The sequence below is a fragment of the Giraffa tippelskirchi genome, chromosome X (assembly GCF_054371585.1).
Source record: "Giraffa tippelskirchi isolate mGirTip1 chromosome X, T2T-mGirTip1v1.2.pri, whole genome shotgun sequence".
Lineage (NCBI taxonomy): Eukaryota > Metazoa > Chordata > Mammalia > Artiodactyla > Giraffidae > Giraffa > Giraffa tippelskirchi.
In genome coordinates, this window is record NC_137289.1 from 55,950,617 (window position 1) to 55,978,613 (window position 27,997).

Genomic DNA, 27,997 nt, shown 5'->3' on the forward strand with positions numbered 1-27,997 from the left:
GGGACCTAACTGACTGAGTGAGTGGGTGGCACCTGACCGGAACTACACCAATCACGTGCTCTTCTAGCGAGGTTAGCTTGCGGCGGAAACCGTTAAGCCGCCAGCTGCCTCCAGCACTGCGGCTTGTTGGCGGCGACCTGAGGAGAGGGAGGAACGCGCTGCCACTGCTGGGGTCTTGGACGTCTCAACTATTTTCCGACTCTTCTTCCAGTCAGGTACATCTCAACAGTATTTTTTTGTATAAACTACGTCTCTACTGATATAAATGAAATTACCTAGGACCAAAGCTTGGGGATTAATAAGAAAGGCGATCGATTGAATTGCTCACCGGCCAACTCTCCTGTCCACCCTCTGTACAACCCTCTTTCCTTACCTGTGATTAGCTTCAATTTTGTGACTAATCATTTCTTGCTCTCTTTAAAATCCCTCGATCCAAAAAAAACAAAATAAAATCCCTCGATCGTGTTGCGTTCCTTTAAAATATTGTATTTCTTTGCATCGAATTATTTCTGTGGTTCATAGTGATATGCCAAACTTTAAATTCTAAATGTTGAGATGCATGTTTGTATATATGTGTGGGTGTATATACACGCATATGTGTCTCTGTGTGTATATATATACATACAGAGTCCAGGTTCGATCCCTGGGTCAGGACAATCCCCTGGAGGAGGTCACAACAACCCACCTCAGTATTCTTTTTTTTTATTTTTCACTCCAGTATACTTGCCTGGAGAATCCCATGGACAGAGGAGCCTGGCAGGCTACAGTCCATGGAAGCGCAAAGAGTCAGACATGACTGAGAAACTAACACTCACTTTCAAACCACTTTGAAATAGTTTGTTAATGGGTCACGAGGCACGAACATTTATCCATCTTTATATCCCTCCTCCTAACCGTATTTCAGTTGGTTAAACTATTACTAAAAAGTGAGATTTATAGTATAACCGTGGGGCTTCCCCTGTGGCTCAGCTGGTAAAGATGCCACCTGCCAATGTAGGAAACATGAGAGACTTGCCTTTGATCCCTGGGTCGGGAAGATCCCGTGGAGGAGGACATGGCAACCCACTCCAGTATTTTTGCCTGGATAATCCAATGGACAGAAGAACCTGGTAGATTTCAGTCCATAGTGTGGCAAAGAGTCAGACAAGACTGAATCAATTTATCACACAGATATCATTATGGTTCCTTTCAGCAGTGAGTGATTTTTTTAAAAAAATTTTTTGGAAATAACTTTATAGACCCGAAAAATGTTTGCAAAAAACAGTATAGAAAGCCTTCGTCCAGATTTCCATAATGTTAACATCTTACATAGGCATAGAAAAATTATGAAAATTGGAAATTAATATCGATGCAGCACTATTAACTAATTTACATACTTTATTTGAAGTCTACCATTTATCGCAGTGATCTCCTTTTTCTGTCCCAGCATCCCAGCATACCATATTTGGCCATCATTTCTCTTTAGTCTCCTCCAGGCCGAGAATTCCTCAAGCTTTCTGGGTCTTTCCCAACGGTGACAGTTTTGGAGATACTGGTGGGGTGTTTTATAGAATGTCTGTCAATTTGGGTTTGTTGGTGTTTTCTTAGGATTAAATGAAAGTTACACATTTTTGGCGATAATACCTGTTTTATTTCCTCTCCTTCATTCTAATGGTGATGGAGTGATTTCTACCATAGGGATCTGGGGGTGACTGCTGAACATACACACTGGACAAGTGCTACCCGCAACAGCTTCTCAGTAATGTCACTCACTGCCCTCACCGCCTGAGGGCAGAGGACACTACTGGCCAGGTCGAGCCTCAGGGGAGTCATGCTCTGGAAGAGAATGAACAAGCAGGGCTGTGGGAGGCAATCTGTGGTAACAAGACGAGGAGGTGACCCTTGGTTCCCAAGGAAAGATGTGATTAGCTTGTTTGAATACTTCTGTGGGCTGGTGGGGAACTGAAACCTGATAGTCAGGGGCAAGCAGACACTGTGGCTAGTTCCTGTGATAAGGCTGCTTTGGGGCTAGGGGAGTTCTTGCTGGGAGCCAAAAAGAGGGATAGGATTCTTCTCAGACTTTCATTCACCGCTTTTACAATTCATCTGTTGATTTTGCCTACAACAAATATGACTAAAAGGTGACTTTCTATGTCCTATTCCTATCATATTTGTTCATTGGAATTCTGTAGAGCTGTCTTTTTTCCCCTCATAATTTTATAAATTTTCAAATTATAAAGTTTTATAGAATGCCTTTCTAATTATCAAATCAAGTAATCAAATTCTTTATGTCAATATTGAATTGTGAATAGCTTCATTATATTGTGACTTATAATCAAATTATATCATTATTTAGTTTCTTGCCTTTTTCCAGCTTTGGTGATTAGGAACTCCTTCTTGTGGGGTTTGTGTTCTTTTAGCATGACCTGGTTCTTTTTTGTGTACTTCCCTGCTGGTGTTATAAGATATTCCTGTTCATCTCGTGTTTTTCTTTCCCCACCATGACCCTGCAATCAGAACACTTCTGCCAAAACCCATGTTTCCTTTACTTGGAAAATGACATTTAGTAACTGATATCTCCCTGCGTGTTAATTGCTACTGGCGTTTCCTTGCAGCTAGGTCCTCCTTCTCCATTCCTAAGTGAAGGAAATACATTTTCTGTATATGCTTACACTTCCAAATACATTGGAATTTCTCTAGCTATTTCTGTAGATAGTGAAAGCCAGGAGATCACACTGATACTTCTTTTTTTTAAATTAATTAATTACTTTTAATTGGAGGATAATGAGTTTACAATATTGTGATGGTTTATGCGATATATCAACAATCCACTCTAGCCCTATTTGTAACTTCTTTGTCTCACCTGGCTCTCCTTATCTTCAGTATTTACTTATTTGTTCACACCTGATTATACACGATGTAGTTGCAGAAATGCTACCAAATGGTTAGATAGTATGGCCGACCTAATGGACATGAATTTGAGCAAACTCCAGGAGATAGTGAAGGGTGGGGAGACCTGGTGCTACAGAGCTGGGGGTCGCAAAATGTTGGACACAACTTAGTGACTGAAGACAAAACACACCTGTTAGCAGCGGGTCTGATGACTTGTGTTTGTGTACACTTCTTTATATCTTAAGCCTCAGAGGATGCAATCAAAGTACTGTTCCCCCAAGTTGCTTAGCTTAGATATTTTCTTCCTCACCCCTTCTCTTGTGGTTAAGGCATTCATTTGCAATCTATTTAGGTTAATTTGTTGGTGTTTCTAATTTGAGCTTGCCCTCTCCCTGCATATCCTAGTTCATTTTAATTTTTCACTTAATCTTGGGATATGTGAAACACTACTGTGATTCAAACTCAGGGCTACACAAAAACACATGCTGTAGGAGTATGATTCTTTCCCCATGCCTTCTACAGCCTTCCCATTCCCCATTTCTTTCAAACAGTCCCCCTGTAGATAACCAATCTGGTTATCTGGTTGAATCTTCCCTGTATTTACTCTACACAAATGAACAGATACATATGGGTTGTCTTATGTTCCATTGTTTATTAAATGAAAGATAGCATTTTCTAAAGCTTTTTTGCACTTTTCCTTTTGCAATAAACAGCATTCCATTAAAAAACAACTCCTTATTCTGTACTCCTTCATTCTTTTTTACAGCTACATTGGATTACACTGGCTTCTATAGGGGCATTTCAGTTGTTTCCAACATTTTGTAATTATTAATACGAACAATGGTGCAGTGAATAACCCTGGGTACACGTGTTTTTGTGTTGGTAGAAATATCTCTTCAAGTTTTATTACTAGCAGTAGGATTGTTGGGCCAAATGTTAAATGCATCTGTAGTTATGTTAGGTATTTCCAAATTTCTCTCCAGAAGAGTTGTACCGCTGGCCACTGGGATTCTTTCCTCACTGCCTCACTATCAGAATGTGTTTCTCTATCTTTGTGACCTTTATTGTCATTGTAGGTTTGAAATGATATCTCCATGTTGTTTTAGTATGGTGGTGGTTTACTTTCTCAGTTGTGTCTGACTCTTGTAACCCCATGGACTGTAGCCTGCCAGGCTCCTCTGTCCATGGGATTCTCTAGGCAGGAATACTGGAGTGAGTTGCCATTACCTTCTCCAGGGGATCTGCCCCACCCAGGGATTGAACCCGAGTCTCTTGCATCTCCTGCATGCCAGGTGAATTCTTTACCACTGAGCCACCAGGAAAGCCCTTGTTTTAGTATGTATCTGTGTAATTATGAGGATGTGACACATTATATATATATTGCGAATTCTCTATTCATAACTTTTCCCATATTTCTGAGGAAATATTAGCCCTTTGCCCTGCAGTACTTGACTTCTCTGTGTATACTTGGACTATTATTCATTTGTCTGTGGGACATCCTGCAAATAATTTATCCCAGTTTCTCCAATGCCTTTTAATTTAGCTCAGCTGCTGAAGGATCCGCCTGCAAGCCAGGATACTCCGGTTCAATTCCTGGGTCGGGAAGATCCTCTGGAGCACAGATAGGCTACCCACTCCAGTATTCTTGGATTTCCCTGCTGGCTCAGCTGGTAAAGAATCTGCCTGCAAAGCAGGAGACCTTGGATCAATCCCTGGGTTGGGAGGATCTCCTGGAGAAGGGAATGGCTACCCACTCCAGTATTCTGGCCTGGAGAATTCCATGGAGTCCCTAAGAGTCATAGTGCCAAAAAGTCATACATGGCTGAGCCACTTTAACTTTCACTTGCCTTACATGAAAAAATCATTTTTAGTCACATAGAATGTTCTTTCCTTTAACCACCTCTGGAAATTTCAGTCAGAGTTAGAAAGCCTTTCCCAATGCTGATATTGAAGAAGAATTCGGCCATAATTTCAAGATTTTGTTCTGGTTTCATTTTCTTGTTTCGATTCCTAAACCCATTTACAGTTTATTTTTGTGGATGGGAGATGATGGATCTACACTAATGTTTTTAATGTTATTGCAGCATCATTTATTAAATGTTCATCTTTGCCTCAGTGATTTTACATGCCTTCAGACCATATACTAAAATCCCCAACTATAACTGGTGTTATTCTGAGTTTTTTATTCGATGCCACTGGCCTATTAGTCTATTCCTGTACTGGTACCCCACTGGTATAAATTTGGGGCTTTATAGTGTGCTTTTATGTCTGATATGATTACTATTCACTCATAGGTTTTCCATTTTACTTATATCCTGGCTATTCTTGCATGTTTTTTAAAAAATATGAACTAAATTATCCATTGCCCTAACTGGTAAAAATGTTCACTGATATTTTTGAGATTATATTCAATGTATACATAACTTTAGAGGGAATGAATATCTTTTTAATACTGAGTTAATTTATCTAAGGTCATTCAAAATCTTTCTACTTATTCAAGTTTCCTTCTATGTTGTTCGAAAGTGTTTACAAATTATCCTTGTATAGATGCTCTCGTTAAGTTGATTTCTATACATTTACTCTTTGTTATCGCTATTGTATATGGGATTTTCTCTGCTAAAGTGTCCTCCAGCTCTGTGTGTGTGTGTGTGTGTGTGTGTGTGTGTAGAAACAAAGACTAATAATTTTTGTATGTAACTTTATATCCTACTACCTTGCTGAATTCTCTTTGTTTTAGTTAATTTGTCATGGTTTCTATAAGACTGTTCAGGTGTGCTATGATATCACCTGCACATAGAGGTGGCTTTACCTCTCCTTTTCCATTCTTAAAAATCTTTTTGGTTTCTCTAGTCAACTGACTAGTGCTTGCTGTTGAAGACTGAACAGGAGTGATGTAGTAGGCATACTTCAGTTATTCCTGACCTTATTGGAAAACCTCTAGTATAAAGTACTTATATAAATAAAGTACTTGCATGAGGAGCTTCTTATATAGCTTTTATCATGTCATAATGCATCCCTGATTCCTATTTCTTGAGTTTTCTCTTTTTTAACATGAATGCCTATTGAAGTTTCCCAAAGATTGGTTTGGCATCTATGGTGATAGTCATATGATTATTGTTGTTCAGTTGCTGTGTCATGTCTGACTCTTTGCAACTGAGGCTCCTCTGTCCTCCCCTATCTCCCAGAGTTTGCTCAGATTCATGTGTATGGAGTCAGTGATGCTATCTAACCATTTCATTCTCTGCTGCCCCCTACAATTTTGCCTTCAATCTTTCTCAACATCAGGGTCTTTGTCTTTAAATATGTTACCGTGGTGAATGATATCCGTGAAATTCCTAATATAGTGCCAGGCTTGTATTAATGGAATAAATCCCACTTTGTCACAGTATATTACTTTCTAAATGTATTGTTGGCCGTTTGCTAATATTCTATTTAGAGTTTTGGTATCTATGTGTATGTGTTAGTATCCTACTTGCTTCCTAAAAGAAGTTAGGGAAGTTTTCTTCCTTTCGAATGTTCTTACACAAGTCATAAAGCTTTGGTACTATTTGATCTTTGATAGTTTACTAGAATTCACCAATAAATACATCTGAGCAAGGTGCTTCGTGGGGGTAATTCTTGTAATAACTTTATCCATTTCTTCTGTGAAAATTGGCTGATTTAAACTCTCTAACACTAGAGTCAGACTTTTGGTAGTCTGTATTTATCTAGGAAATTACCTATTTCATGTAGATTTTCAAGTTGATACAAATATAGGTTGACAAATAATCCCTCAGGTTTTAAGATTCAATAATTATTTCATCTTTTTTACGTATTACTTTGTCTTTCTCTGTCATCTTCCTTCCTTCATCAAGCCAGCTTATGGCTTGTCTGCTTTGAAAAACAGGATTTCAATTTGTTATTCAATTTTGTGCCTCATTCATTTCTGCTTTTATCTTTTGTTTTATTTAGTTGTTCTTTTATTCCTAGGTTTTCTTTTCAATTTTCTGAGGCCAGACTTTAAGTCATTTATCTTCATTCCTTTATTTTTACACATAAATGGGTTTATGGCGGTGAAGTTGACTCAGATCACTGCTATAAATGTCTCCCATACATTCTGATATATAGTTTTTCATCGTCATTCTTTATAACTTGACTTTGTATTTCTTGAACTCAGAACTTTTAAAGAAAAGTGAAAAAATTTTCAGGTGGAAAAGCCTTTCTGTTTCAGTTTTTGTTATGAACTATTGTTGCATTGGGATTAGAAAAGATTGCTTGTAACATTTCTACTTTATAGAAATTAATGATATCATCTCTGTGAGATCATTACAATCCATCACTAACAGGTGTATATTCTCTAGTCTTTTTTTGTTGTTGTTGTAAATTTGTTTGTCTTAATTGGAGGCTGATTAGTTTACAGTATTGTGGTGGCTATTGCCATACATCAACAGGAATCAGCCATGGGTCTACATAGTCCCCCAGTCCTGAACCCCCCTCCCAGTTCCCATCCCACCCTATCCCTCTGAGTTGTCCCAGAGCACTGGCTTTGAGTGCCCTGCTTCATGCATCGAACTTGCGCTGGTCATCCGTTTCACATATGGTAATATACATGTTTCAGTGCTATTCTCTCAAATCATCCCACCCTCACCTTCTCCCACACAGTCCAAAAGTCTGTTCTTTACATCAGTCCCTCTCAGCTGTCTTGCATATAGGGTTGTCGTTACCATCTTTCTAAATTCCATATATATGCGTCTATACACTGTATTGGTGTTTCTCTGTCTGACTCACTTCACTCTATGTAATAGGCTCCAGTTTCATCCATCTCGTTGGAACTGGCTCAAATGTGTTCTTTCTTATAGCTGAGTAATAGTCCATTGTGTACATGTACCACCACTTCCTTATCCATTCGTCCGCCAATGGACATCTAGGTTGTTTCTGTGTCCTAGCTGTTGTAAACACTGCTGCAATGAACACTAGGGTACATGTACATGTGTCTCTTTCAATTCTGTTTTCCTTGGTCTGCATGCCCAGCAGTGGGATTGCTCGGTCGAAGGACAGTTCTATTTCCAGTTTTTTAAGGAATCCCCACAGTGTTCTCCATAGTGGATGTACTAGTTTCCATTCCCACCAACAGTGTAAGAGGATTCCATTTTCTCCACACCCTCTACAGTATTTATTGTTTGTAGCCATTTGGATAGCAGCCATTCTGACCAGCGTAAGATGGCACCTCATTGTGGTTTTGCTTTGCATTTCTCTGATGAGTGATGTTGAGCTTTTCATGTGTTTGGTAGCTATCTGTATGCCTTCCATGGAGAGATGTCTATTTAGCTCTTCAGCCCACTTTTTGATTGGGTCGTTTATATTTCCGGTACTGAGCTGCATGAGCTGCTTGTGCATTTTGGGGATTAATTCTTTGTCAGTTGCTTCATTTCCTGTGATGTTTTCCCATTCTGAAGGCTGCCTTTTCACCTTGCTTTAGTTTCCTTTTTGTGGAAAAGCTTTTTTTTTTTTTTTTTTATAAATTTATTTATTTTAGTTGGGGGCTAATTACTTTACAATATTTTAATAGTTTTTGCCATACATTGACATGAATCAGCCATGGGTTTACATGTGTTCCCCTTCCTGGACCCCCCACCCACCTCCCTCCCCATCCCATCCTTCTGGATCATCCCATTGCCCCAGCCCTGAGTCCTTGTCACATGCATCGAACATGGAATGGTGTTCTGTTTCACATATGATAATATACATGTTTCAATGCTATTCTCCCAGAACGTCCCACCCTCACCTTCTCCCTCAGAGTCCATAAAATTGTTCCATGCATCTGTGTCTCTTATTCTGTCTCGCATATAGGGTTATCGTTACCATCTTTCAAATTCCATATATATGCATTAGTATACTGTATTGTTGTTTTTCTTTCTGGCTTACTTCACTCTGTATAATGGGCTCCAGTTTCATCCATCTCAGTAGAACCGATTCAAATGTATTTTTTTTAATGGCTGAGTAATATTCCATTGTGTATATGTACCACAGCTTCCTTATCCATTCGTCTGCTGATGGACATCTAGGTTGCTTCCATGTCCTGGCTATTGTAAACAGTGCTGCGATGAACATTGGGGTACACGCGTCTCTTTCAATTCTGGTTTCCTCGGTGTATATGCCCAGCAGTGGGATTGCTGGGTCATATGGCAGTTCTATTCCCAGTTTTTTAAGGAATCTCCACACTGTTCTCCATAGTGGCTGTACTAGTTTGCATTCCCACCAACAGTGTAAGAGGGTTCCCTTTTCTCCACACCCTCTCCAGCATTTATTGCTTGTAGACTTTTGGATAGCAGCCATTCTGACTGGTGTGAAATGATACCTCATTGTGGTTTTGATTTGCATTTCTCTAATAATGAGTGATGTTGAGCATCTTTTCATGTGTTTGTTAGCCATCTGTATGTCTTCTTTGGAGAAATGTCTGTTTAGTTCTTTGGCCCATTTTTTGATTGGGTCGTTTATTTTTCGGGAATTCAGCTGCAGAAGTTGCTTGTATATTTTTGAGATTAATTGTTTGTCTGTTGCTTCATTTGCTATTATTTTCTCCCATTCTGAAGGCTGTCTTTTCACCTTGTTTATAGTTTCCTTTGTTGTGCAAAAGCTTTTAATTTTAATTAGGTCCCATTTGTTTATTTTTGCTTTTATTTCCAATATTCTGGGAGGTGGGTCATGGAGGATCCTGCTGTGATTTGTGTCGGAGAGTGTTTTGCCTATGTTTTCCTCTAGGAGTTTTATTGTTTCTGGTCTTACGTTTAGATCTTTAATCCATTTTGAGTTTATTTTTGTGTACGGTGTTAGGAAGTGTTCTAGTTTCATTCTTTTACAAGTGGTTGACCAGTTTTCCCAGCACCACTTGTTAAGGAGATTGTCTTTTTTCCATTGTATATTCTTGCCTCCTTTGTCGAAGATAAGGTGTCCATAGGTGCGTGGGTTTATCTCTGGGCTTTCTATTTTGTTCCATTGATCTATATTTCTATCTTTGTGCCATACCATACTGTCTTGATGACTGTGGCTTTGTAGTAGAGCCTGAAGTCAGGCAGGTTGATTCCTCCAGTTCCATTCTTCTTCCTCAAGATTGCTTTGGCTATTCGAGGTTTCTTATATTTCCATACAAATTGTGAGATGATTTGTTCAAGTTCTGTGAAAAATACCATTGGTAGCTTGATAGGGATTGCATTGAATCTATAGATTGCTTTGGGTAGTATACTCATTTTCACTATATTAATTCTTCCAATCCATGAACACGGTATATTTCTCCATCTGTTTGTGTCCTCTTTGATTTCTTTCATCAGTGTTTTATAGTTTTCTATATATAAGTCTTTTGTTTCTTTAGGTAGATATATTCCTAAGTATTTTATTCTTTTTGTTGCAATGGTGAATGGTATTGTTTCCTTAATTTCTCTTTCTGTTTTCTCAATATTGGAGTATAGGAATGCAAGGGATTTCTGTGTGTTAATTTTATATCCTGCAACTTTACTATATTCATTGATCAACTCTAGTAATTTTCTAGTAGAGTCTTTAGGGTTTTCTATGTAGAGGATCATGTCATCTGCAAACAGTGAGAGTTTTACTTCTTCTTTTCCTATCTGTATTCCTTTTATTTCTTTTTCAGCTCTGATTGCTGTGGCCAAGACTTCCAAAACTATGTTGAATAGTAGTGGTGAAAGTGGGCATCCTTGCCTTGTTCCTGACTTTAGGGGAAGTGCTTTCAATTTTTCACCATTGAGGATAATGTTTGCTGTGGGTTTGTCATATATAGCTTTTATTATGCTGAGATATGTTCCTTCTATTCCTGCTTTCTGGAGGGTTTTAATCATAAATGGATGCTGAATTTTGTCAAAGGCTTTTTCTGCATCTATTGAGATAACCATATGGTTTTTTTCTTTCAATTTGTTAATGTGGTGTATTACATTGATTGATTTGCGGATGTTAAAAAAACCTTGCATTCCTGGGATAAAGCCCATTTGGTCATGATGTATGATCTTTTTAATATGATGTTGGATTCTGATTGCTAGAATTTTATTAAGGATTTTTGCATCTATGTTCATCAGTGATATTGGCCTGTAGTTTTCCTTTTTTGTGACATCTTTGTCTGGTTTTGGAATTAGGGTGATGGTGGCCTCATAGAATGAGTTTGGAAGTTTACCATCTTCTGCAATTTTCTGGAAGAGTTTGAGTAGGATAGGTGTTAGCTCTTCTCTAAATTTTTGGTAGAATTCCGCTGTGAAGCCATCTGGTCCTGGGCTTTTGTTTGCTGGAAGATTTCTGATTACAGTTTCGATTTCCGTGCTTGTGATGGGTCTGTTAAGATCTTCTATTTCTTCATGGTTCAGTTTTGGAAAGTTATACTTTTCTAAGAATTTGTCCATTTCTTCCAAGTTGTCCATTTTATTGGCATATAGCTGTTGGTAGTAGTCTCTTATGATCCTTTGTATTTCTGTGGAGTCTGTTGTGATCTCTCCATTTTCATTTCTAATTTTGTTGATCTGATTCTTCTCCCTTTGTTTCTTGATGAGTCTGGCTAATGGCTTGTCAATTTTGTTTATCTTCTCGAAAAACCAGCTTTTAGTTTTGTTGATTTTTGCTGTGGTATCTTTTGTTTCTTTTGCATTTATTTCTGCCCTAATTTTTAAGATTTCTTTCCTTCTACTGACCCTGGGGTTTTTCATTTCTTCCTTCTCTAGTTGCTTTAGGTGTAGAGTTAGTTGATTTATTTGATTTTTTTCTTGTTTCTTGAGGTACGCCTGTATTGCTATGAACCTTCCCCTTAGTATTGCTTTTACAGTGTCCCATAGGTTTTGGGTTGTTGTGTTTTCATTTTCATTCGTTTCTATGCATAATTTTATTTCTTTTTTGATTTCTTCTGTGATTTGTTGGTTATTCAGAAGCATGTTGTTTAGCCTCCATATGTTGGAACTTTTAATATTTTTTTCCTGTAATTGAGGTCTAATCTTACTGCATTGTGGTCAGAGAAGATGGCTGGGATGATTTCAATTTTTTTGAATTTACTAAGGCTAGATTTATGGCCCAGGATGTGATCTATCCTGGAGAAAGTTCCATGTGCACTTGAGAAAAAGGTAAAATTGATTGTTTTGGGGTGGAAACTCCTGTAAATATCAATTAAATCTAATTTGTCTATTGTATCATTTGAAGTTTGTGTTTCCTTGTTAATTTTCTGTTTAGTTGATCTATCCATATGCGTGAGTGGAGTATTAAAGTCTCCCACTATTATTGTGTTATTGTTAATTTCCCCTTTCATACTTGTTAGTATTTGCCTTATATATTGTGGTGCTCCTATGTTGGGTGCATATATATTTATGATTGTTACGTCTTCTTCTTGAATTGATCCTTTGATCTTTATGTAGTGTCCTTCTTTGTCCCTTTTCACATCCTTTATTTTAAAGCCTATTTTATCTGAAATGAGTATTGCGACTCCTGCTTTCTTTTGGTCTCCGTTTGCATGGAATATGTTTTTCCATCGTTTCACTTTCAGCCTGTGTGTGTCCCTAGTTTTGAGGTGGGTCTCTTGTAGACAGCATATATAGGGGTCTTGTTTTTGTATCCATTCAGCAAGCCTTTGTCTTTTGGTTGGGGCATTCAACCCATGTACATTTAAGGTAATTATTGATAAGTATGATCCCGTTGCCATTTACTTTGTTGTTTTGAGTTCGTGTTGAAACATCCTTTCTATGTTTCCTGTTTAGAGAAGATCCTTTAGCATTTGCTGGAGAGCTGGTTTGGTGGTGCTGAATTCCCTCAGCTCTTGCTTGTCTGTAAAGCTTTTGAATTCTCCTTCATATCTGAATGAGATCCTTGCTGGGTACAGTAATCTGGGTTGTAGATTATTCTCTTTCATTACTTTAAGTATGTCCTGCCATTCCCTTCTAGCCTGAAGGGTTTCTATTGAAAGATCAGCTGTTATCCTTATGGGGATCCCCTTGTGTGTTATTTGTTGTTTTTCCCTTGCTGCTTTTATTTTATTTTATTTTTTTTTATAAATTTATTTATTTTAGTTGGGGGCTAATTACTTTACAATATTGTAATAGTTTTTGCCATACATTGACATGAATCAGCCATGGGTTTACATGTGTTCCCCTTCCTGGACCCCCCACCCACCTCCCTCCCCATCCCATCCTTCTGGATCATCCCATTGCCCCGGCCCTGAGCCCTTGTCACATGCATCGAACATGGAATGGTGTTCTGTTTCACATATGATAATATACATGTTTCAATGCTATTCTCCCAGAACGTCCCACCCTCACCTTCTCCCTCAGAGTCCATAAAATTGTTCCATGCATCTGTGTCTCTTATTCTGTCTCACATATAGGGTTATTGTTACCATCTTTCAAATTCCATATATATGCATTAGTTCCCTTGCTGCTTTTAATATTTGTTCTTTGTGTTTGATCTTTGTTAATTTGATTAATATGTGTCTTGGGGTGTTTCGCCTTGGGTTTATCCTGTTTGGAACTCTCTGGGTTTCTTGGACTTCTGTGACTATTTCTTTCCTCAATTTAGGGAAATTCTCAACTATTATCTCCTCGAGTATTTTTTCATGGCCTTTCCTTTTATCTTCTTCTTCTGGGACTCCTATGATTCGAATGTTGGGGCGTTTCATATTGTCCCAGAGGTCCCTGAGGTTTTCCTCATTTCTTTTGATTCTTTTTTCTTTTTTCCTCTCTGCTTCGTTTATTTCCATCATTCTATCTTCTACCTAACTAATCCTATCTTCTGCCTCCGTTATTCTACTGTTGGTTCCCTCCAGAGTGTCTTTTATCTCCTTTATTTCATTATTCATTCTATATTGACTCCTTTTTATTTCTTCTAAGTCCTTGATAAACATTTCTTGCATCTTCTCAATCTTTGTCTCCAGGCTATTTATCTGTAACTCCATTTTGCTTTCAAGATTTTGGATCATTTTTATTATCATTATTCTAAATTCTTTTTCAGATAGATTCCCTATCTCCTCCTCTTTTGTTTGGCTTTGTGGGCATTTCTCATTTTCCTTTACTTGCTGAGTATTTCTCTGCCTTTTCATCTTGTTTAGATTGCTGTGTTAGGCGTGGCCCTTCTGTATTCTGGTAGTATGAAGTTCCTCTTTGTTGTGGAGGTTCCTCACTGCGGTTGGGGTTGGACAGGTGGCTTGTCAAGGCTTCCTGGTTGGGGGAGCTTGTGTCGGTGTTCTGGTGGGTGGAGCTGGATTTCTGCTCTCTAGAGTGCAATGGAGTGACCAGTATTAATTTTTGAGATGTCTATGGATTTGGTGTGCCTCTGGGCAGCCTGTATATTGATGCTCAGGTCTATGTTCCTGCGTTGCTGGAGAATTTGCGTGGTATGTCTTGCTCTGGAACTTATTGGCTCTTGGGTGGAGCTTGGTTTCAGTGTATTTATGGAGGCTATTGGATGGTCTCTTATTAATTAATGTTTCCCCTGGCTTTCAGTCTTATTCTTGCAGTAGCCTCAAGACTTCTCCTTCCATACAGCCTCAATAATAAAACTTTTAGGTTAATGGTGAAAAGATTCTCCACAGTGAGGGATACCCAGAAAGGTTCACTGAGTTACATGGAGAGATGAGGTGGGGGGGGGTTGAGGTGACCAGGAGGGGAAGAGGGGAATTCAAATGTGGAGAGAGAAATCTAGCCAGTAAGCACTTCAATCTGTGCTTTCCACAGTTTGGAACCCTCAGAGTGATTCACAGAGATACATAGAGAGGGGGGAGGAAGGTCAGCCCAGGAGGCAGCATCTCAGATAGCTCTGAGAGACTGCTCCCTGTGCAAAAGCTTTTAAGTTTCATTAGGCCCCCTTTGTTCACTTTTGTTTTTATTCCCATTACTCTGGGAGTTGTGTCCAGGAGGATCTTGCTGTGATTTACATCAGAGAGTGTTCTAATCTATGTTTTCCTCTAAGAGTTTTTAGTTTCCTGCCATACATTTAGATCTTTAATCTATTTTGAGTTTATTTTTGTGTATGGTGTTAGAAGGTGTTCTAGTTTCATTCGTTTACAGGTGGTTGACCATTTTCCCCAGCACCACTTGTTAAAGAGATGCTATTTTCTCCATTGTATATTTTTGCCTCTTTTGTCAAAGATAGGGTGTCCATAGGTGCACAGGTTTATTTCTGGGCTTTCTGTTTTGTTCCACTGATCTATATTTCTGTCTTTGTGCCAGTCCCATACTGTCTTGATGACTTTCGCTTTGGAGTATAGTCTGAAGTCAGGAAGGTTGTTTCCTCCACTTCAATTCCTCTTTCCCAGATTGGAGGTTTTTTGTGTTTCCATACATTTTTTGAAATTATTTGTCCTAGTTCTGTGAAAACCTTTGGTAGCTTGATAGGGTTTGCATTGAATCTATAGATTGCCTTGGATAGTGTACTCATTTTCACTATATTGATTCTTCCGATCCACGAACGTGGTATATTTCTCCATCTATTTGTGTCATCTTTGATTTCGTTCCTCAGTGTTTTAGCATTTACTATATATAGGTCTTTTGTTTCTTTAGGTAAAATTATTCCTAATATTTTATTATTTTCATTGCGATGGTTAATGGGATTGTCTCCTTAATTTCTCTTTCTATTTCTTCATTGTTATTGTATAGGAATGCAAGGGATTTCTGTGTATTAATTTTATATCCTGCAACTTTACTATTACCATCGATTAGCTCTAGTAATTTTCTGGTGGTTATTTAGGGTTTTCTGTGTGGAGGATCACATCATCGGCATACAGTGAGAGTTTTACCTCTTCTTTTCCAATCTGGATTCCTTTTATTTCTTTTTATTCTCTGATTTCTGTGGCTAGGACTTCCAAAATTATGTGAATCGTAGTAGTGAGAGTGGACACCTTTGTCTTGTTCCTGACATTAGGGGCAATGCTTTCAATTTTTCACCACTGAGGATAATGTTCGCTGTGGGTTTGTTGTATATGAGTTTTATTATGTTGAGGTATGTTCCCTCTATGCCTGCTTTCTGGAGAAGTTTTCTATCATAATCACGTGTTGAATTTTGTCTAAGACTTTCTCTGCTTCTATTATTTCCACCATTCTATTTACCACCTCACTTCTCTTGTGCCTCAGTCATTCTACCGTTGGTTTCCTTCAGAGTGCTTTTAGTTGCAGGTATGGCATTGTTCACGATTGATTGACTCTTCTTTATTTCTTGCAGGTCCTTTTTAAACATTTCTTGGGTCTTTTCTATCCTTGACTCTAGTCTATTTATCTGTAACTCCATTTTGTTTTCAAGATTTTGGATCATCTTTACTCTGATTATTCTGAATTCTTTTTCAGGTATACTCCCTATGTCCCCCTCTTTGGTTTGGTTTGGTGGGTTTTTGTCATGTTCCTTCACCTGCTGAATATTTCTCTACCTTTTCATTTTGTTTAGATTGTTGTCTTCCGGGTGCCCTTTCTTCAGGATGGAAGTTCATGGTTCCTTATAATTTTGGAGTCTGCTCCCTGTGGGTGGGGTTGGACCAGTGACTTGTCAAGGTCTCCTGGTTTGGGGAGCTTGTGTCTGTGTTCTGGTGGGCATAGCTGGATCTCTTCTCTCTGGAGTGCAGTGAAGTGTCCAGGAGTGAGTTTTGGCATGTTTATGGCTTTGGCATGGCTTTAGGTACCCCTCTTTAATGTTCAGGGTCTGTTGCTGTTTTGCTGGGGAATTAGCATGGTGTGTCTTGCACTGGAACTTGTTGTCTTTTTGGTGGATCTTGGTTTCAGTGCAGATATGGAGACTTTTGGGTGAGCTCTTGTCTATTAATGTTCCCTGGAGTCCGGAGCTCTCATATAGTCTAACGTTCTGGAGTGAAAGGTCCTGCATGTGGCTTTTGGTCTGACTCTTACAGTGGCTAAAGACTTCTTCATCTATACATCACAGAAGATGAAACCCCTAGGTTAATGGTGAAACATTTCTCCACAGCCGGGAACACCCAGAGAGATTCAGATAGTTATGTAGAGAAGAGAAGAGGAAGGAAGGAGCAAGAGGGGTCCAGGAGGAGAAAAGAGGGTGACCAAAGTGGTGAGGGCAATCAGCCATTAATGAAATCCCTAGGTGCTCTCCACAGCTCAGAACACCCAGAGAGATTCACAGAGTTATGTAGAGAAGAGAAGAGGGAGGAAGGAGATAGAGGTAGCCTGGAGGAGAAAATGGAGAGTGAAAAATGGGGAGAGAAGATAAGCCGGTTATAAAATCCCTAAGTGAAAATGGATACTAAAGATTTGATTCTTAAAGGTACAAAATTGATAACAAATATCAGATATAATATTTTAAAAACGTCGAATAGGGGTTAGACTCTCAAAACTACAATATAAAAATAAATGCAAAATCAATCACAAAAATAAAAAATATATATATGCTATTTGTTTAAAAAAGTGTTTTTAAAGGTAATTGTAGGCTATCAAATGAAAGTTCAAAGAATAAAAAAGTTTTGAAATTTTTAAAAAAGTTAAAAAGTGATAATACTGAAATTATATCAAGGAATATGTCTGGAGCTACTATGGGCAGTGTGGGGTCACTTCAGTGTCAGATGATCCCTTGTTTCAGCTTATACTTGTTCTCAAGGTCTATTCACAGTCTCAGCATTAGCTGCAGTGTTTTAATCTGTTGCACCTGTCACTTCCAGAGCAGTTCCCCCTTCTCTGTTTATTTTGGCATCCTCTGTTTGCAGATCGCTTCAGTGTCTAATTTCTACCCTGACAAGAGGGAGTGAATGTGGCCACTGATTTAGGCTCACTTATTGATTTGTGTTGTGGGGAGAGAGGGACACTGCAAACATATACCACTGGCACGTGTGGGGAGTGATCACAGTGGATGGACCACAGTGGTTTGGCCCCAGCCCAAGGTGGCGTGTACTTTCTGGGTCCACACTGCTCAGGCTCCAGAGTGCTCTGCAAGGGCACTGTCCCAAGTGCGCCCTGCATTTCATGCACTTCCCACTCAGGTTCTTGGGTGCTGCACAGGTGCACAGACCCAGATGGGCTGTGTGTTTTGTGCCCTTCCCATGTCCAAGCAGCTCAGGCGACCAGGTGCTTGGCTAGTGCACTGTCCCAGGTGGGTCGTGCGTCTTATGCACCCCAATGGTTACAGCCACTTGATTGCCCTGGTGTGCTGCAAGAGCACAGCCCCAGGTGTGCCACGTGTCTCCTCTCAGGAGCTGATCTCAGGCTGTGACATACGTGGCAGGTGTGAACCATCCAGGATCCCTGGAATACATGGTTAGCTACTGGGAGCCTGCTCACTGTTTGGTGGAAGATGTGGTCTCTGGGGCCGAGACTGCAGCAGCTCCTTGCCTTCTGGCCCTGGGTGTCACAAACCTACCTCTCTGTCTCCGGGGATGGAGGGCCCTATACAATAGCTGGCTTCCTCTCCTTTAATATTTGCACAATCATTTCTTCTGTGAGTGTGCCAGGGGTCACTGTGCGGCATTAGAGCCTTTCATGGGAAAGGGTTTTTTTTTTTTTTGGTCTCTCCGGCGATCCCATGGTTTGGGTTGCTGTCTCACATTAGGTCCCTCAGATTGTCCTCAGGGCATTCAGGCCCAGTTCTTACCCTAAGGACCGATGATGCAGCCCGCGCCTCCCTGCCCAGGCCCTCTTGCTGGTGGCGGATGCAAGCATCTGTGAACTTCTCCATCTCCCCGTGTTGTTGCAGTTAGGTACGGGTATTCTATGTTTTTTTTCTCTCCTGGTTATGTTCCCCTCTGAGATTCAAAAACTCCCCACAGGCATGCCTGTGAGAGGGTTTCCTACTGTGTGGAAAATTCTTCTTCTTCACCACTCCCTCCCCAGGACAGGTCTCTGTCCCTAAATCTTTTGTCTCTCTTTTCTTCTTTTGTATGTTGTCCACCTCCTATCGAAGAGATTGGGCTACATTTCTGGGTGCCTTGTGTCCTCCACCAGTGCTCAGAAGTTGCTTTTTGGGAGTTGCTCAACATGCAAATGATCTTTTGATGAATTTGTGGAGGAGAGGCTGGTTTCCCCATCCTATTCCTCTGCCACCTCGGGACCACCCTGTTCTCTAGTCTCATACAATATGATCAGCCGTAGACTGAGTTTGATGTATTAAATCTTCTATTGTTATTGTTTTCTCTTATTACTGTTATTTTATCTACATATGCTTCCCTATTTACTTTTTCTTTTTAATTAGTTTATTTTTTAACTTTACAATATTGTATTTGTTTTGCCATGCATTGAAATGGATCCACCATGGGTGTACATGTTCTCCCCCTCCAGAAGCCCCCTCGCACCTCCCTCCCCATCCCATCCCTCTGGGTCATCCTGGCGCAACAGCCCCCAGCGCCCTATATCATGCAGCGATCCTGGACTGGCGATTTGCCTCACCCATGATAATTTACATGCTTCGGTGCCATTCTCCCATATCATCCCACCCTCGCCCTCTCTCATAGAGTCCATAATACTGTTCTATTTATTTGTGTCTCTTTTGATGTCTCACATACAGGGTTATCTTTACCGATTAACTATACCATATATATGTATTAGTATACTGTATTGGTGTTTTTCTTTCTGGCTTACTTCACTCTGTATAATAGGCTCCAGTTTCATCCACCTCATTGAAGGAGTTTGCAGTACTCCTGGTGCATAAATATTTGTAAGGATTATATCTTCACTGTGAGTTTTTGCTTTTATGATTAAGACATGTTCACGTTTTATGATTAAGACATGTTTCAGTCAGTTCAGTCGATCGGTCATGTCCGACTCTTTGTGACCTCACGAACCACAGCACTGCAGGCCTTCCTATCTATCACCAACTCCCGGAGTCCACCCAAACCCATGTCCATTGTGTCGGTGATGCCATCCAACCATCTCATCCTCTGTTGTCGCCTTCTCCTCTTGCCTTCAATCTTGCCCAGCATCAGGGTCTTTTCAAATGAGTCAGCTCTTCACATCATGTGGCCAAATATTGGAGTTTCAGCTTCAGCATCAGTCCTTCCAATGAATATTCAGGGCTGATTTCCCTTAGGATGGACTGGTTGGATCTCCTGGCAGTCCAAGGGACTCTCAAACGTCTTGTCCAACACCACAGTTCAAAAGCATCAATTCTTCTGCGCTCAGCTTTCTTTATACTCCAACTGTCACATGCATACATGACCACTAGAAAAACCGTAGCCTTCACCAGATAGACTTTTGTTGACAAAGTAATGTCTCTGCTTTTCAATATGCTGTCTAAGTCGGTCATAACTTGCCTTCAAAGTATCAGGGGTCTTTTAATTTCATGGCTGCAATCACCATCTGCAGTGATTTTGGAGCCCAGAAAAATAAAGTCTGACACTGTTTCCACTGTTTCCCCATCTATTTGCCATGAAGTGATGGGACTAGATGCCATGATCTTAGTTTTCTGAATGTTGAGGTTTAAGCCAAATTTTTCCCTCTGATCATTCACTTTCATCAAGACACTCTTTAGCTCTGCTTCACTTTCTGCCATAAGGGTGGTGTCATCTGCATATCTGAGGTTATTGATATTTCTGCTGGCAATCTTGATTCCAGCTTTGCTTCCCCCAGCCCAGTGTTTCTCTGATGTACTCTGCATATAAGTTAAAGAAGTAGGGTGACAATATACAGCCTTGAGGTACTACTTTCCTATTTGGAACCAGTCTGTTGTTCCATGTCCAGTTCTAACTGTTGCTTCATGACCTGCATACAGGTTTCTCAAGAGGCAGGTCAGGTGGTCTGGTATTCCCATCTCTTTCAAAATTTTCCACGGTTTATTGTGATCCACACAGTCAAAGGCTTTGACATAGTTAATAAAGCAGAAATAGATGTTTTTCTGGAACTCTCTTGCTTTTTCGATGATCCAGAGGATGTTGGGAATTTGATCTCTGGTTCCTCTTCCTTTTCTAAATCCAGCTTCAACATCTGGAAATTCATGGTGCACTTATTGCCAAAACCTGGCTTGCAGAATTTTGAGAATTACTTTATTAGCATGTGAGATGAGTGCAATTGTGCAGTAGCTTGAGCATTCTTTGGCATTGGCTTTCTTTGGGATTGCATGAAAACTGACATTTTCCAACCCCATGGCCACTGCTGAGTTTTCCAAACTTACTGGCATATTGAGTGCAGCACTTTCACAGCATCATCTTTCAGGATTTGAAATAGCTCAACTGGAATTCCATCACCTCCACTAGCTTTGTTCGTAGTGCTGATTCCTAAGGCCCACTTGACTTCACATTCCAGGATGTCTGGCTCTAGGTGAGTGATCACACCATCGTGATTATCTGGGTCATGAAGATATTTTTTCTACACTTCTTCTGTGTATTCTTGCCACCTCTTCTTAATATTTTCTGCTTCTGTTAGGTCCATACCATTCTGTCCTTTATTGAGCCCATCTTTGCATGAAATGCTCCTTTGGTATCCCTAATCATCATGTTTAATGCATTGTTAAAACTCATTCTGAACCACGTATTTCTTTAACACTTTATTCTCTAGTCTATGCATTTTTTCCTCCAGTATCATTTAACACTCCCCTATTGCATTATGATATAAAGGTTGTTCTATTTTCTTATACTCTTCTCCCTTCTCTCATTTTTACTTGCACATTTTCTGTTTTTTCACAACGTAAAACTTCTGTGCATTAGTCTTCTCCCCTTTCCTCCATGTTCATTTTAGTATTACATGTAAAATACTCACCTTGACATAGTTTGGTGAATTTTTCCTCCTCATTACCTGTTGGAACACAATCTGAGTTCTTCTTTTAGAAGATTACTTGCCAAATATTCTGTAAAGAGACGTGTAGGGAATATTGTAAGTTTCCGGGTCACAGTGTTGCTGTCACTCTGCTCAACTTCGCAACTGCAGTGCCAAACTATTCAGAGACAATACATAAATGATAGATCGTGGCTTTGTTCCAATCAAACTCTATATACCAAATCCAGCAGTGGGCTTCATCTGGGTTAGGGGGCCAGTCTGAAGACTGATCTCTACTCTAGTAGCTTCTTTATTTGAATATAAAATCTTTATGACAGCCTTTCATTTTGTTTCTTTTGGCGATTCAGGGAGAAGTCATGAGTACTCTGATATGTGGTTTTCTTATGTATTGAAAGAGCCTTAATTTTCCCTTCTGTTTATTTTTCCCATCATTACCCAAGTGCCAACTGAGGCTTCTCCCTTCTTCATTGCCTTATTCTTCCCTAAAAGCTGTATCTTTCACAAACTGCACTTTTAATAAATCCATGACCCTTAAAGAATTCCTATTAGGAATTCCTCCCCTGTAGTCCATGCTCTCATATTGTAGGACACCTTTTTAGTATTTTTAGATTTATTCTGTGCTTAGTCATTCTACTGTATTTTTAGATCTGCTTTAAGCCCTTTCCCATCTTCCTTCTTCTCTAACTCTTGGAAGATTTCTATGTCTGTCTTTCTTCTTACCACAAAGCCTAGTCATGGGAGTATGAATAATCATGCTGAGATTTCATGATTTTTGTTTTATTGACAATTATTTTGAATTTTTGGCATTCTCCATTTTATTTTTTTTAATAAATTTATTTATTTTAGTTGGGGGCTAATTACTTTACAATATTGTAGTAGTTTTTGCAATTTTAAAGAAATTATGAGGGTTTTATGCTGATGCACATTTTCCTTCTTATTGGTTTGTATCTTTTGGGGACGAAATAAATTGAGGATGGTCAAGATCGGCTTCTGCCAACTTACCTATGACCTCTAATGGCATTTTATCTTATGTAAATCTGCATTATGTGTGCATATATTTAATTAAATACACTCGCAAGTCTATTTTCATTCTATTCCCAGAGGAGAGGTCACTTAAGTTGGCCATATAATTCACCCATATACTTACTCAATAAGCATTTTGTCCATAGCTATCCCCGGAAACAGACAAGAGACTATATATTTCTTCTCAGAACTTCTAATATTCTCCACTCTGAAGCAGGTTTGTGAAGATGGACCAAAAGACCACAGCCACACTCCTCGAGCTTGCTGCAAAGAGTCTGCTGAGTAGTGAGCCTGCAGTGATGCATGCTCTGGAGGAAATCCCAAGAGATCTTTTTGTTCCATTGTTCAACGCTGCCTTCTTTGGTGGGCATAAGAAGATCCTAAAGGCAATGGTGAGGGTGTGGCCTTTTCACTGTCTTCATCTTGGGTCACTGAAGCCACAAGAGTCAAACTATGACATCTTGGAAGCCATGATTGATGGTCTGCCAATCCCCCCAGCCCAGAACTCATCCTTGAGGTAAGTTTACGACCAGAAGATTTATAGGGAGTCAGCAGGAGGGTATGCTGTAGCCTGCGGCAGGGGAGTATCTAACCTTCTCCGAACACTAGCCAGTGAGTTCAACAGTTGGGGTCACATTGAGTATTTCCTTGTCTTATAGAGTTGATTAAAGAATAGAGGTGATTGAGGGTACTATGTATGCATTTGAGTGTGATTACATAGAAGTGGGACATGGGCATTGAGACAGACCAGAGGTGACCAGGCATGACCAGAGGTGAAGGAAGTGTGGGGAAAGGATGAAAGACGCTCAGTTTGTGTGGAAGGAACTTCCTGGTGAATGGTGATGAAGTGATAACCAGGATTCAGTTGTTCTCTCCCTGTTTCCCATCATTGATCTTGCTGGGTTATCTTCCCATCAACCACATCTCATGTGTCCTGTCTTCTTTCCTTACAGGGGCCACAAACTGAGGATCCTAGATTTAAGGCACAACTCAAAGTATAAGACAACATGCTCTCATGTCAGGATCGCCTTCCCTTTCTGTTTACAATCATGCATATCCTCTCAGCACGCCGTCCTTAACTTAGAAAACACTCAGCATAGTGCCAGGTGCCTTGGGATTGGTAATTCCAGGTGTGAGGTTGAGTCAGCTCAGGAAACCATGGTATTACTAGTGGACATTTCCCTCAATAATACCTTGAGAACACAGCAGTTTCTCACTTTCCTCTGTAATAAAGTTGAGCAGAGCTCTGGGTACTTGCACCTCTGCTGCAGAGATTTGCAAATCAATAGAATGTCTGCCAACAGACGGATCCTTCAGATTCTGCATCTGGGGTGCATTGATCGTCTGGAAACGGATCAAGCTTATCTGAGTGAGATCATGACCCGTTTTTCTGGAAAAATCCACCTGCACAGCCTTAGTTTGTCTAACCTCAGCTTTGGGTCTTATAAGGGAAGGAATTTCAGGTCTATTCTCATCTGGCTTGGGCAGCTGGAAAACCTCCAGGAGCTCAGGTTGTCTTTCTTTTGCCTCAAAGATCAACTACACAAACTACTCAGGTGAGGAGGTTGGGAGCAATCTGCGTTCCCTGAAAACCTCATTGTTAAGACAGAAGGGCCCATTCTTGCATCTTCCTATGCTGCTAGTAACCTATTTCTCCTTCCACCTCAGCATAGGCATTGCTGGGTGTTTGAATCTAGCTGGGGGAAAATGGGGTACCTTATGGTGAGGGACAGATGAGGTTAGTGAAGGAAGCTCTGCTCACTCATTTACTCAGTGACCACAGGCAGACATTTAGAACACGTCTGTACATAGATTTCTGAAAAACACTCAGTTCTTCTGCTCCTGGATTTATAGCTCTCTAGAGAGGAAGGGGAGGCACTCAGAGAGAAACATTAAGTTGTAGCTCTAATGCACATGCCTGTGGATGGGTCACAAGAGTTAACACTGCCAGATAATTTTGCTCCTGTATTTTCCTGAAGGCTTAGACCCTTGAATGTAGAGCTTGCCATCTGGGAAGTACATAAAGGAAACCCTCAGTTGCCTGCTTTCCTGGACCCATCCTCACCAAATAAGTCAACCAGATCCAGCACTTATTATTTTGTATATACTAAGTGCATGTGATTTTTTTCACTTAATCCTTCTTGTAACCATGAATAATAATTACTGCTGTGCGCATTTTCAAGGTTAAAACCCTGTTCCTCAGAGTGGTAAAGTAACTTTCTCCGGGTCACAAATTTATAATGTCTGATCCTCAAGTCCACATTGATAACGACCTTTTGGAACCTAGTATAAGCAGTTTATTCTAGAGGAATATATTCCTGTAATTTGGGGCACTTTGCTGTCATTCTTCTGAAATAAACTTACTTTTCCTCTCTTTAGAGTCCTGCCACCTCATGTGGATACATTGTGTCTCTCGTTCTGTGGCCTTTCTATCAGAGATGTCACTTCCCTGTCCCAGAGCTCTCAGGCCACCCGGCTCAAGAGTATTGAGACTCAATAACAATCAAATCTTTTCAGAAGCTTATGAGCCCTTCCAGGTTCTGCTGGAGAAGGTCTCAGGCACCCTGCAACATCTGGAGATAAATAATTGTATGATGACTGATTCTATTCTCTCGGCCATCATCCCAACCCTGAACCAATGTACCCACGTCCGCGTCTTTAAATTTGCCTTCAACCCCATTACGATGCCTGTGCTCAAGAGCCTCCTGCAGCACTTGACATCCTTGCCAAGGCTGAGGCAGGTGATGTATCCCATTCCTGTCCATTGTTACCAGGATTGGAATTTTCTTTGCAGCTTGAACCGACAGAAACTTGCCGAAGTTCAGGCCCAGGTCAAGGCGATGCTTCACATGTTACACCAGGATCACGTGAAATGGGTCACTTATTCTGAGTAATTTCCACTGTATAAGGAGTTGTTTCATCACTGATACGTGGCTGTTAAGGGTTCATTGTTTTGCCTGAAGCCCAAGTTTGTAGAGATACATATACAAAGTTCTACTGTTCCAGGAAACTGGGGTTTAGGAATGTTGGATATGTAACTGACCTCTATAAAAGAGAAACCTTTAAAAGGAAATAGAGGAATTTGAAACGTCCTCTGGGTCTCTTGCCCACTACCCTCTACATCTTCTTCTCGTTACTAACCAAGTTATGCCTATGTGATATATGCTGACTGAGGCATTATACATCACATCATTTCCTTCTCCACACTGATTGGTCCATTGATCCATTTATGGGCACTTGACACAATTCAGGTCTGTTGAAACTCTTCCTAGAGGTGGTAGTTGTTCAGGAATTTTACCCTCTAGGTACCTGCAGATTTCCCTCTGTTTCTGATTCGCTCAGGTTGTTTATCAGGAAGCATATGCAGGTAAAAAGAAACAGACTATGCCCACTACCTAGTGGCATATTCATCAGCATGTTACTGCCTCAATTTTCAGGTCTCAGAAGCCCGGCTTTGTTACTGGCTATTCCACACACGTTCACCAAGCATCGGTTATGATTTAGGAAATTTTCCACATGCTAAAGAAAAAATAAAGTCCCTGATCTCACTCGAAGTGTAGATACTCCTATCATTTACTAGTTTGTCTGTTTTCCCTAGAGCATTTGAGAACTTATTTATCCCCCATAACCCTCCCCCCCTTTTTTTTTAACATTTTCCCTTACATGATTGGCTCAAATGATATTGGCCTCTTTTGTCCTGTTGGATAGCTGCTCAGTCCTCACATCATGGCTTGAATGTTGCCTGCTCAGATAGGTTTTCTGTTCTTTCTTATTTCCCCATTTAAGTAGATTCATTCTGATGTTTCTTTGTCTTAATGTACCATGTACAGTTGCTTCATGGTACACATTGTTCCGTATGTATTCATTCTGTCTGCTATTCCACTAGAGTTGCACTGTTCAGTATGGTGCACACTAAACATATGTGAATACTGCGGTCTAGAAATTTGGCTGTTCTCAAATGTGATGTACTCTAAGTGCTAGATGCACACTGTGTATCCAAGAGTTAATAAGAAACAAAGGATGTAGAATAACTGATCAATCATTTATGTATACTGTTTCCATGTTGAACTGATAACATACTGCATTTCAAAAACAGTAAAGATAAGAGAATGTAAATTCTTTATATTGTTATATGTTAAAATGATAGCATTGTATTTCAAAGCATTAGTAAGGAAAATGTTAAAATAATTACCTGCTCCTATGTTTACAAGTCAATGTGATAAAATAAGGCATTTCAACACTCACTGAGAGAAAATACTGTTAATTAATAGATTGTTCCTAGTGTTTATATGTTGAAAGGGTAACAGAAAATGTCAAAAATTTGGTAACAAAAAAAGAATAGAAAAATAGTTAGTAGTTTGTGTATCGTGTTTCCTTGTTGAAATGAAAACAGATTGCATTTTAAAAACTTAGTAAGAAAGAAAAATGTAACAGTAATTAATAATGTGTTCATTGTTTGCATGTTGAAGTGATAAAACAATTTTTAAAACTCAGTAAAAAAAATTTAGTTATTTTTCCAACATGTTGAAATGATAAACCATTTCAAAGTCTTGAGAAAATATAAAAATTAATACATAATTATTAAAAATAGCTAACAACTTGTTCCTAACTGCATTTAACGACTGCATTTCTCAATTTGAAAGGCTAATATGTTAAAATAACTATTAAATTGTGTACATTGTTGCTTTTTTTGAAATGACAATAAATGTCATTTCAAGGGAATCATAAGGAAAGTAGAATGCAGCAAGGTTATCATTAGCCTGATACTAAAACCAGAGACAGACACTACAGGAAAAAAAATGACATGGCAACAGCTTTGATGTATATAAATAGAAAAATCCTAAACAAAATATTAGCAAAACGAATCCAACAATATATAACATGGACCATACACCGTAACCACACAGCATTTATTTCAGGGTCACAAGGATGATACAACATCTGCAAATCTATGTGTCATGCACCATTACAATAGAACAAAAGTTAAAACTCACATAATTATCTCAGCAGATGCAGAAAAACTGTTTGACACAATTGAACATCCATTCATGACAACAACTCTCAACAAAGTTTAGAGGGAATATGGCTCAAAATACTAAAGGCATGTATGAGAAACCCACAGCCAACATCTCAGGGAGCAGTGAAAAGCTGAAAGACTTCCTGTGGAATTCAGGTACAAGATAAGGATACCACTCACATCACTTCTATTTAACATATTATTGAAAGTCTTACTAGCCACAGCAACCAAATGAAAACAAAATCAAGTCCCCCATACTGGAAGGGAAGAGAGAAAACACATCCTTTGCAGATGACATGATACTTTGTATTGAAAGCTCTAAAGACCACCTAAAACTATTACAACTCATGAATGAATCCTTTAAAGTTGCAGGGTAGAAAATTAACATGCAGAAATCACTTACATTTCTACACACTAATAATGG

At 39.6% G+C, this 27,997-nt stretch overlaps 1 protein-coding gene across 3 annotated transcripts; it reads left to right on the top strand.

Annotated features, from left to right (window-relative positions):
- Positions 1-27,162, top strand: LOC145536863 (melanoma antigen preferentially expressed in tumors-like). 3 transcript variants are annotated; one of them, XM_081567032.1, is made up of 4 exons: positions 18-215; positions 22,774-23,073; positions 23,510-24,112; positions 24,936-27,162. In XM_081567032.1, the coding sequence occupies exons 2-4, from the start codon at positions 22,784-22,786 to the stop codon at positions 25,054-25,056; spliced, it is 1,014 nt and encodes a 337-aa protein (XP_081423158.1). In that variant the 5' UTR covers positions 18-215; positions 22,774-22,783; the 3' UTR covers positions 25,057-27,162. The 3 variants fall into 3 exon arrangements, 2 of the variants coding, with proteins under 2 accessions (XP_081423158.1, XP_081423159.1); XM_081567033.1 differs by having other exon boundaries at positions 71-215; positions 22,771-23,073; XR_014076062.1 differs by lacking the exon at positions 23,510-24,112 and having other exon boundaries at positions 1-215.
- Positions 27,163-27,997: the final 835 nt, after the last annotated feature.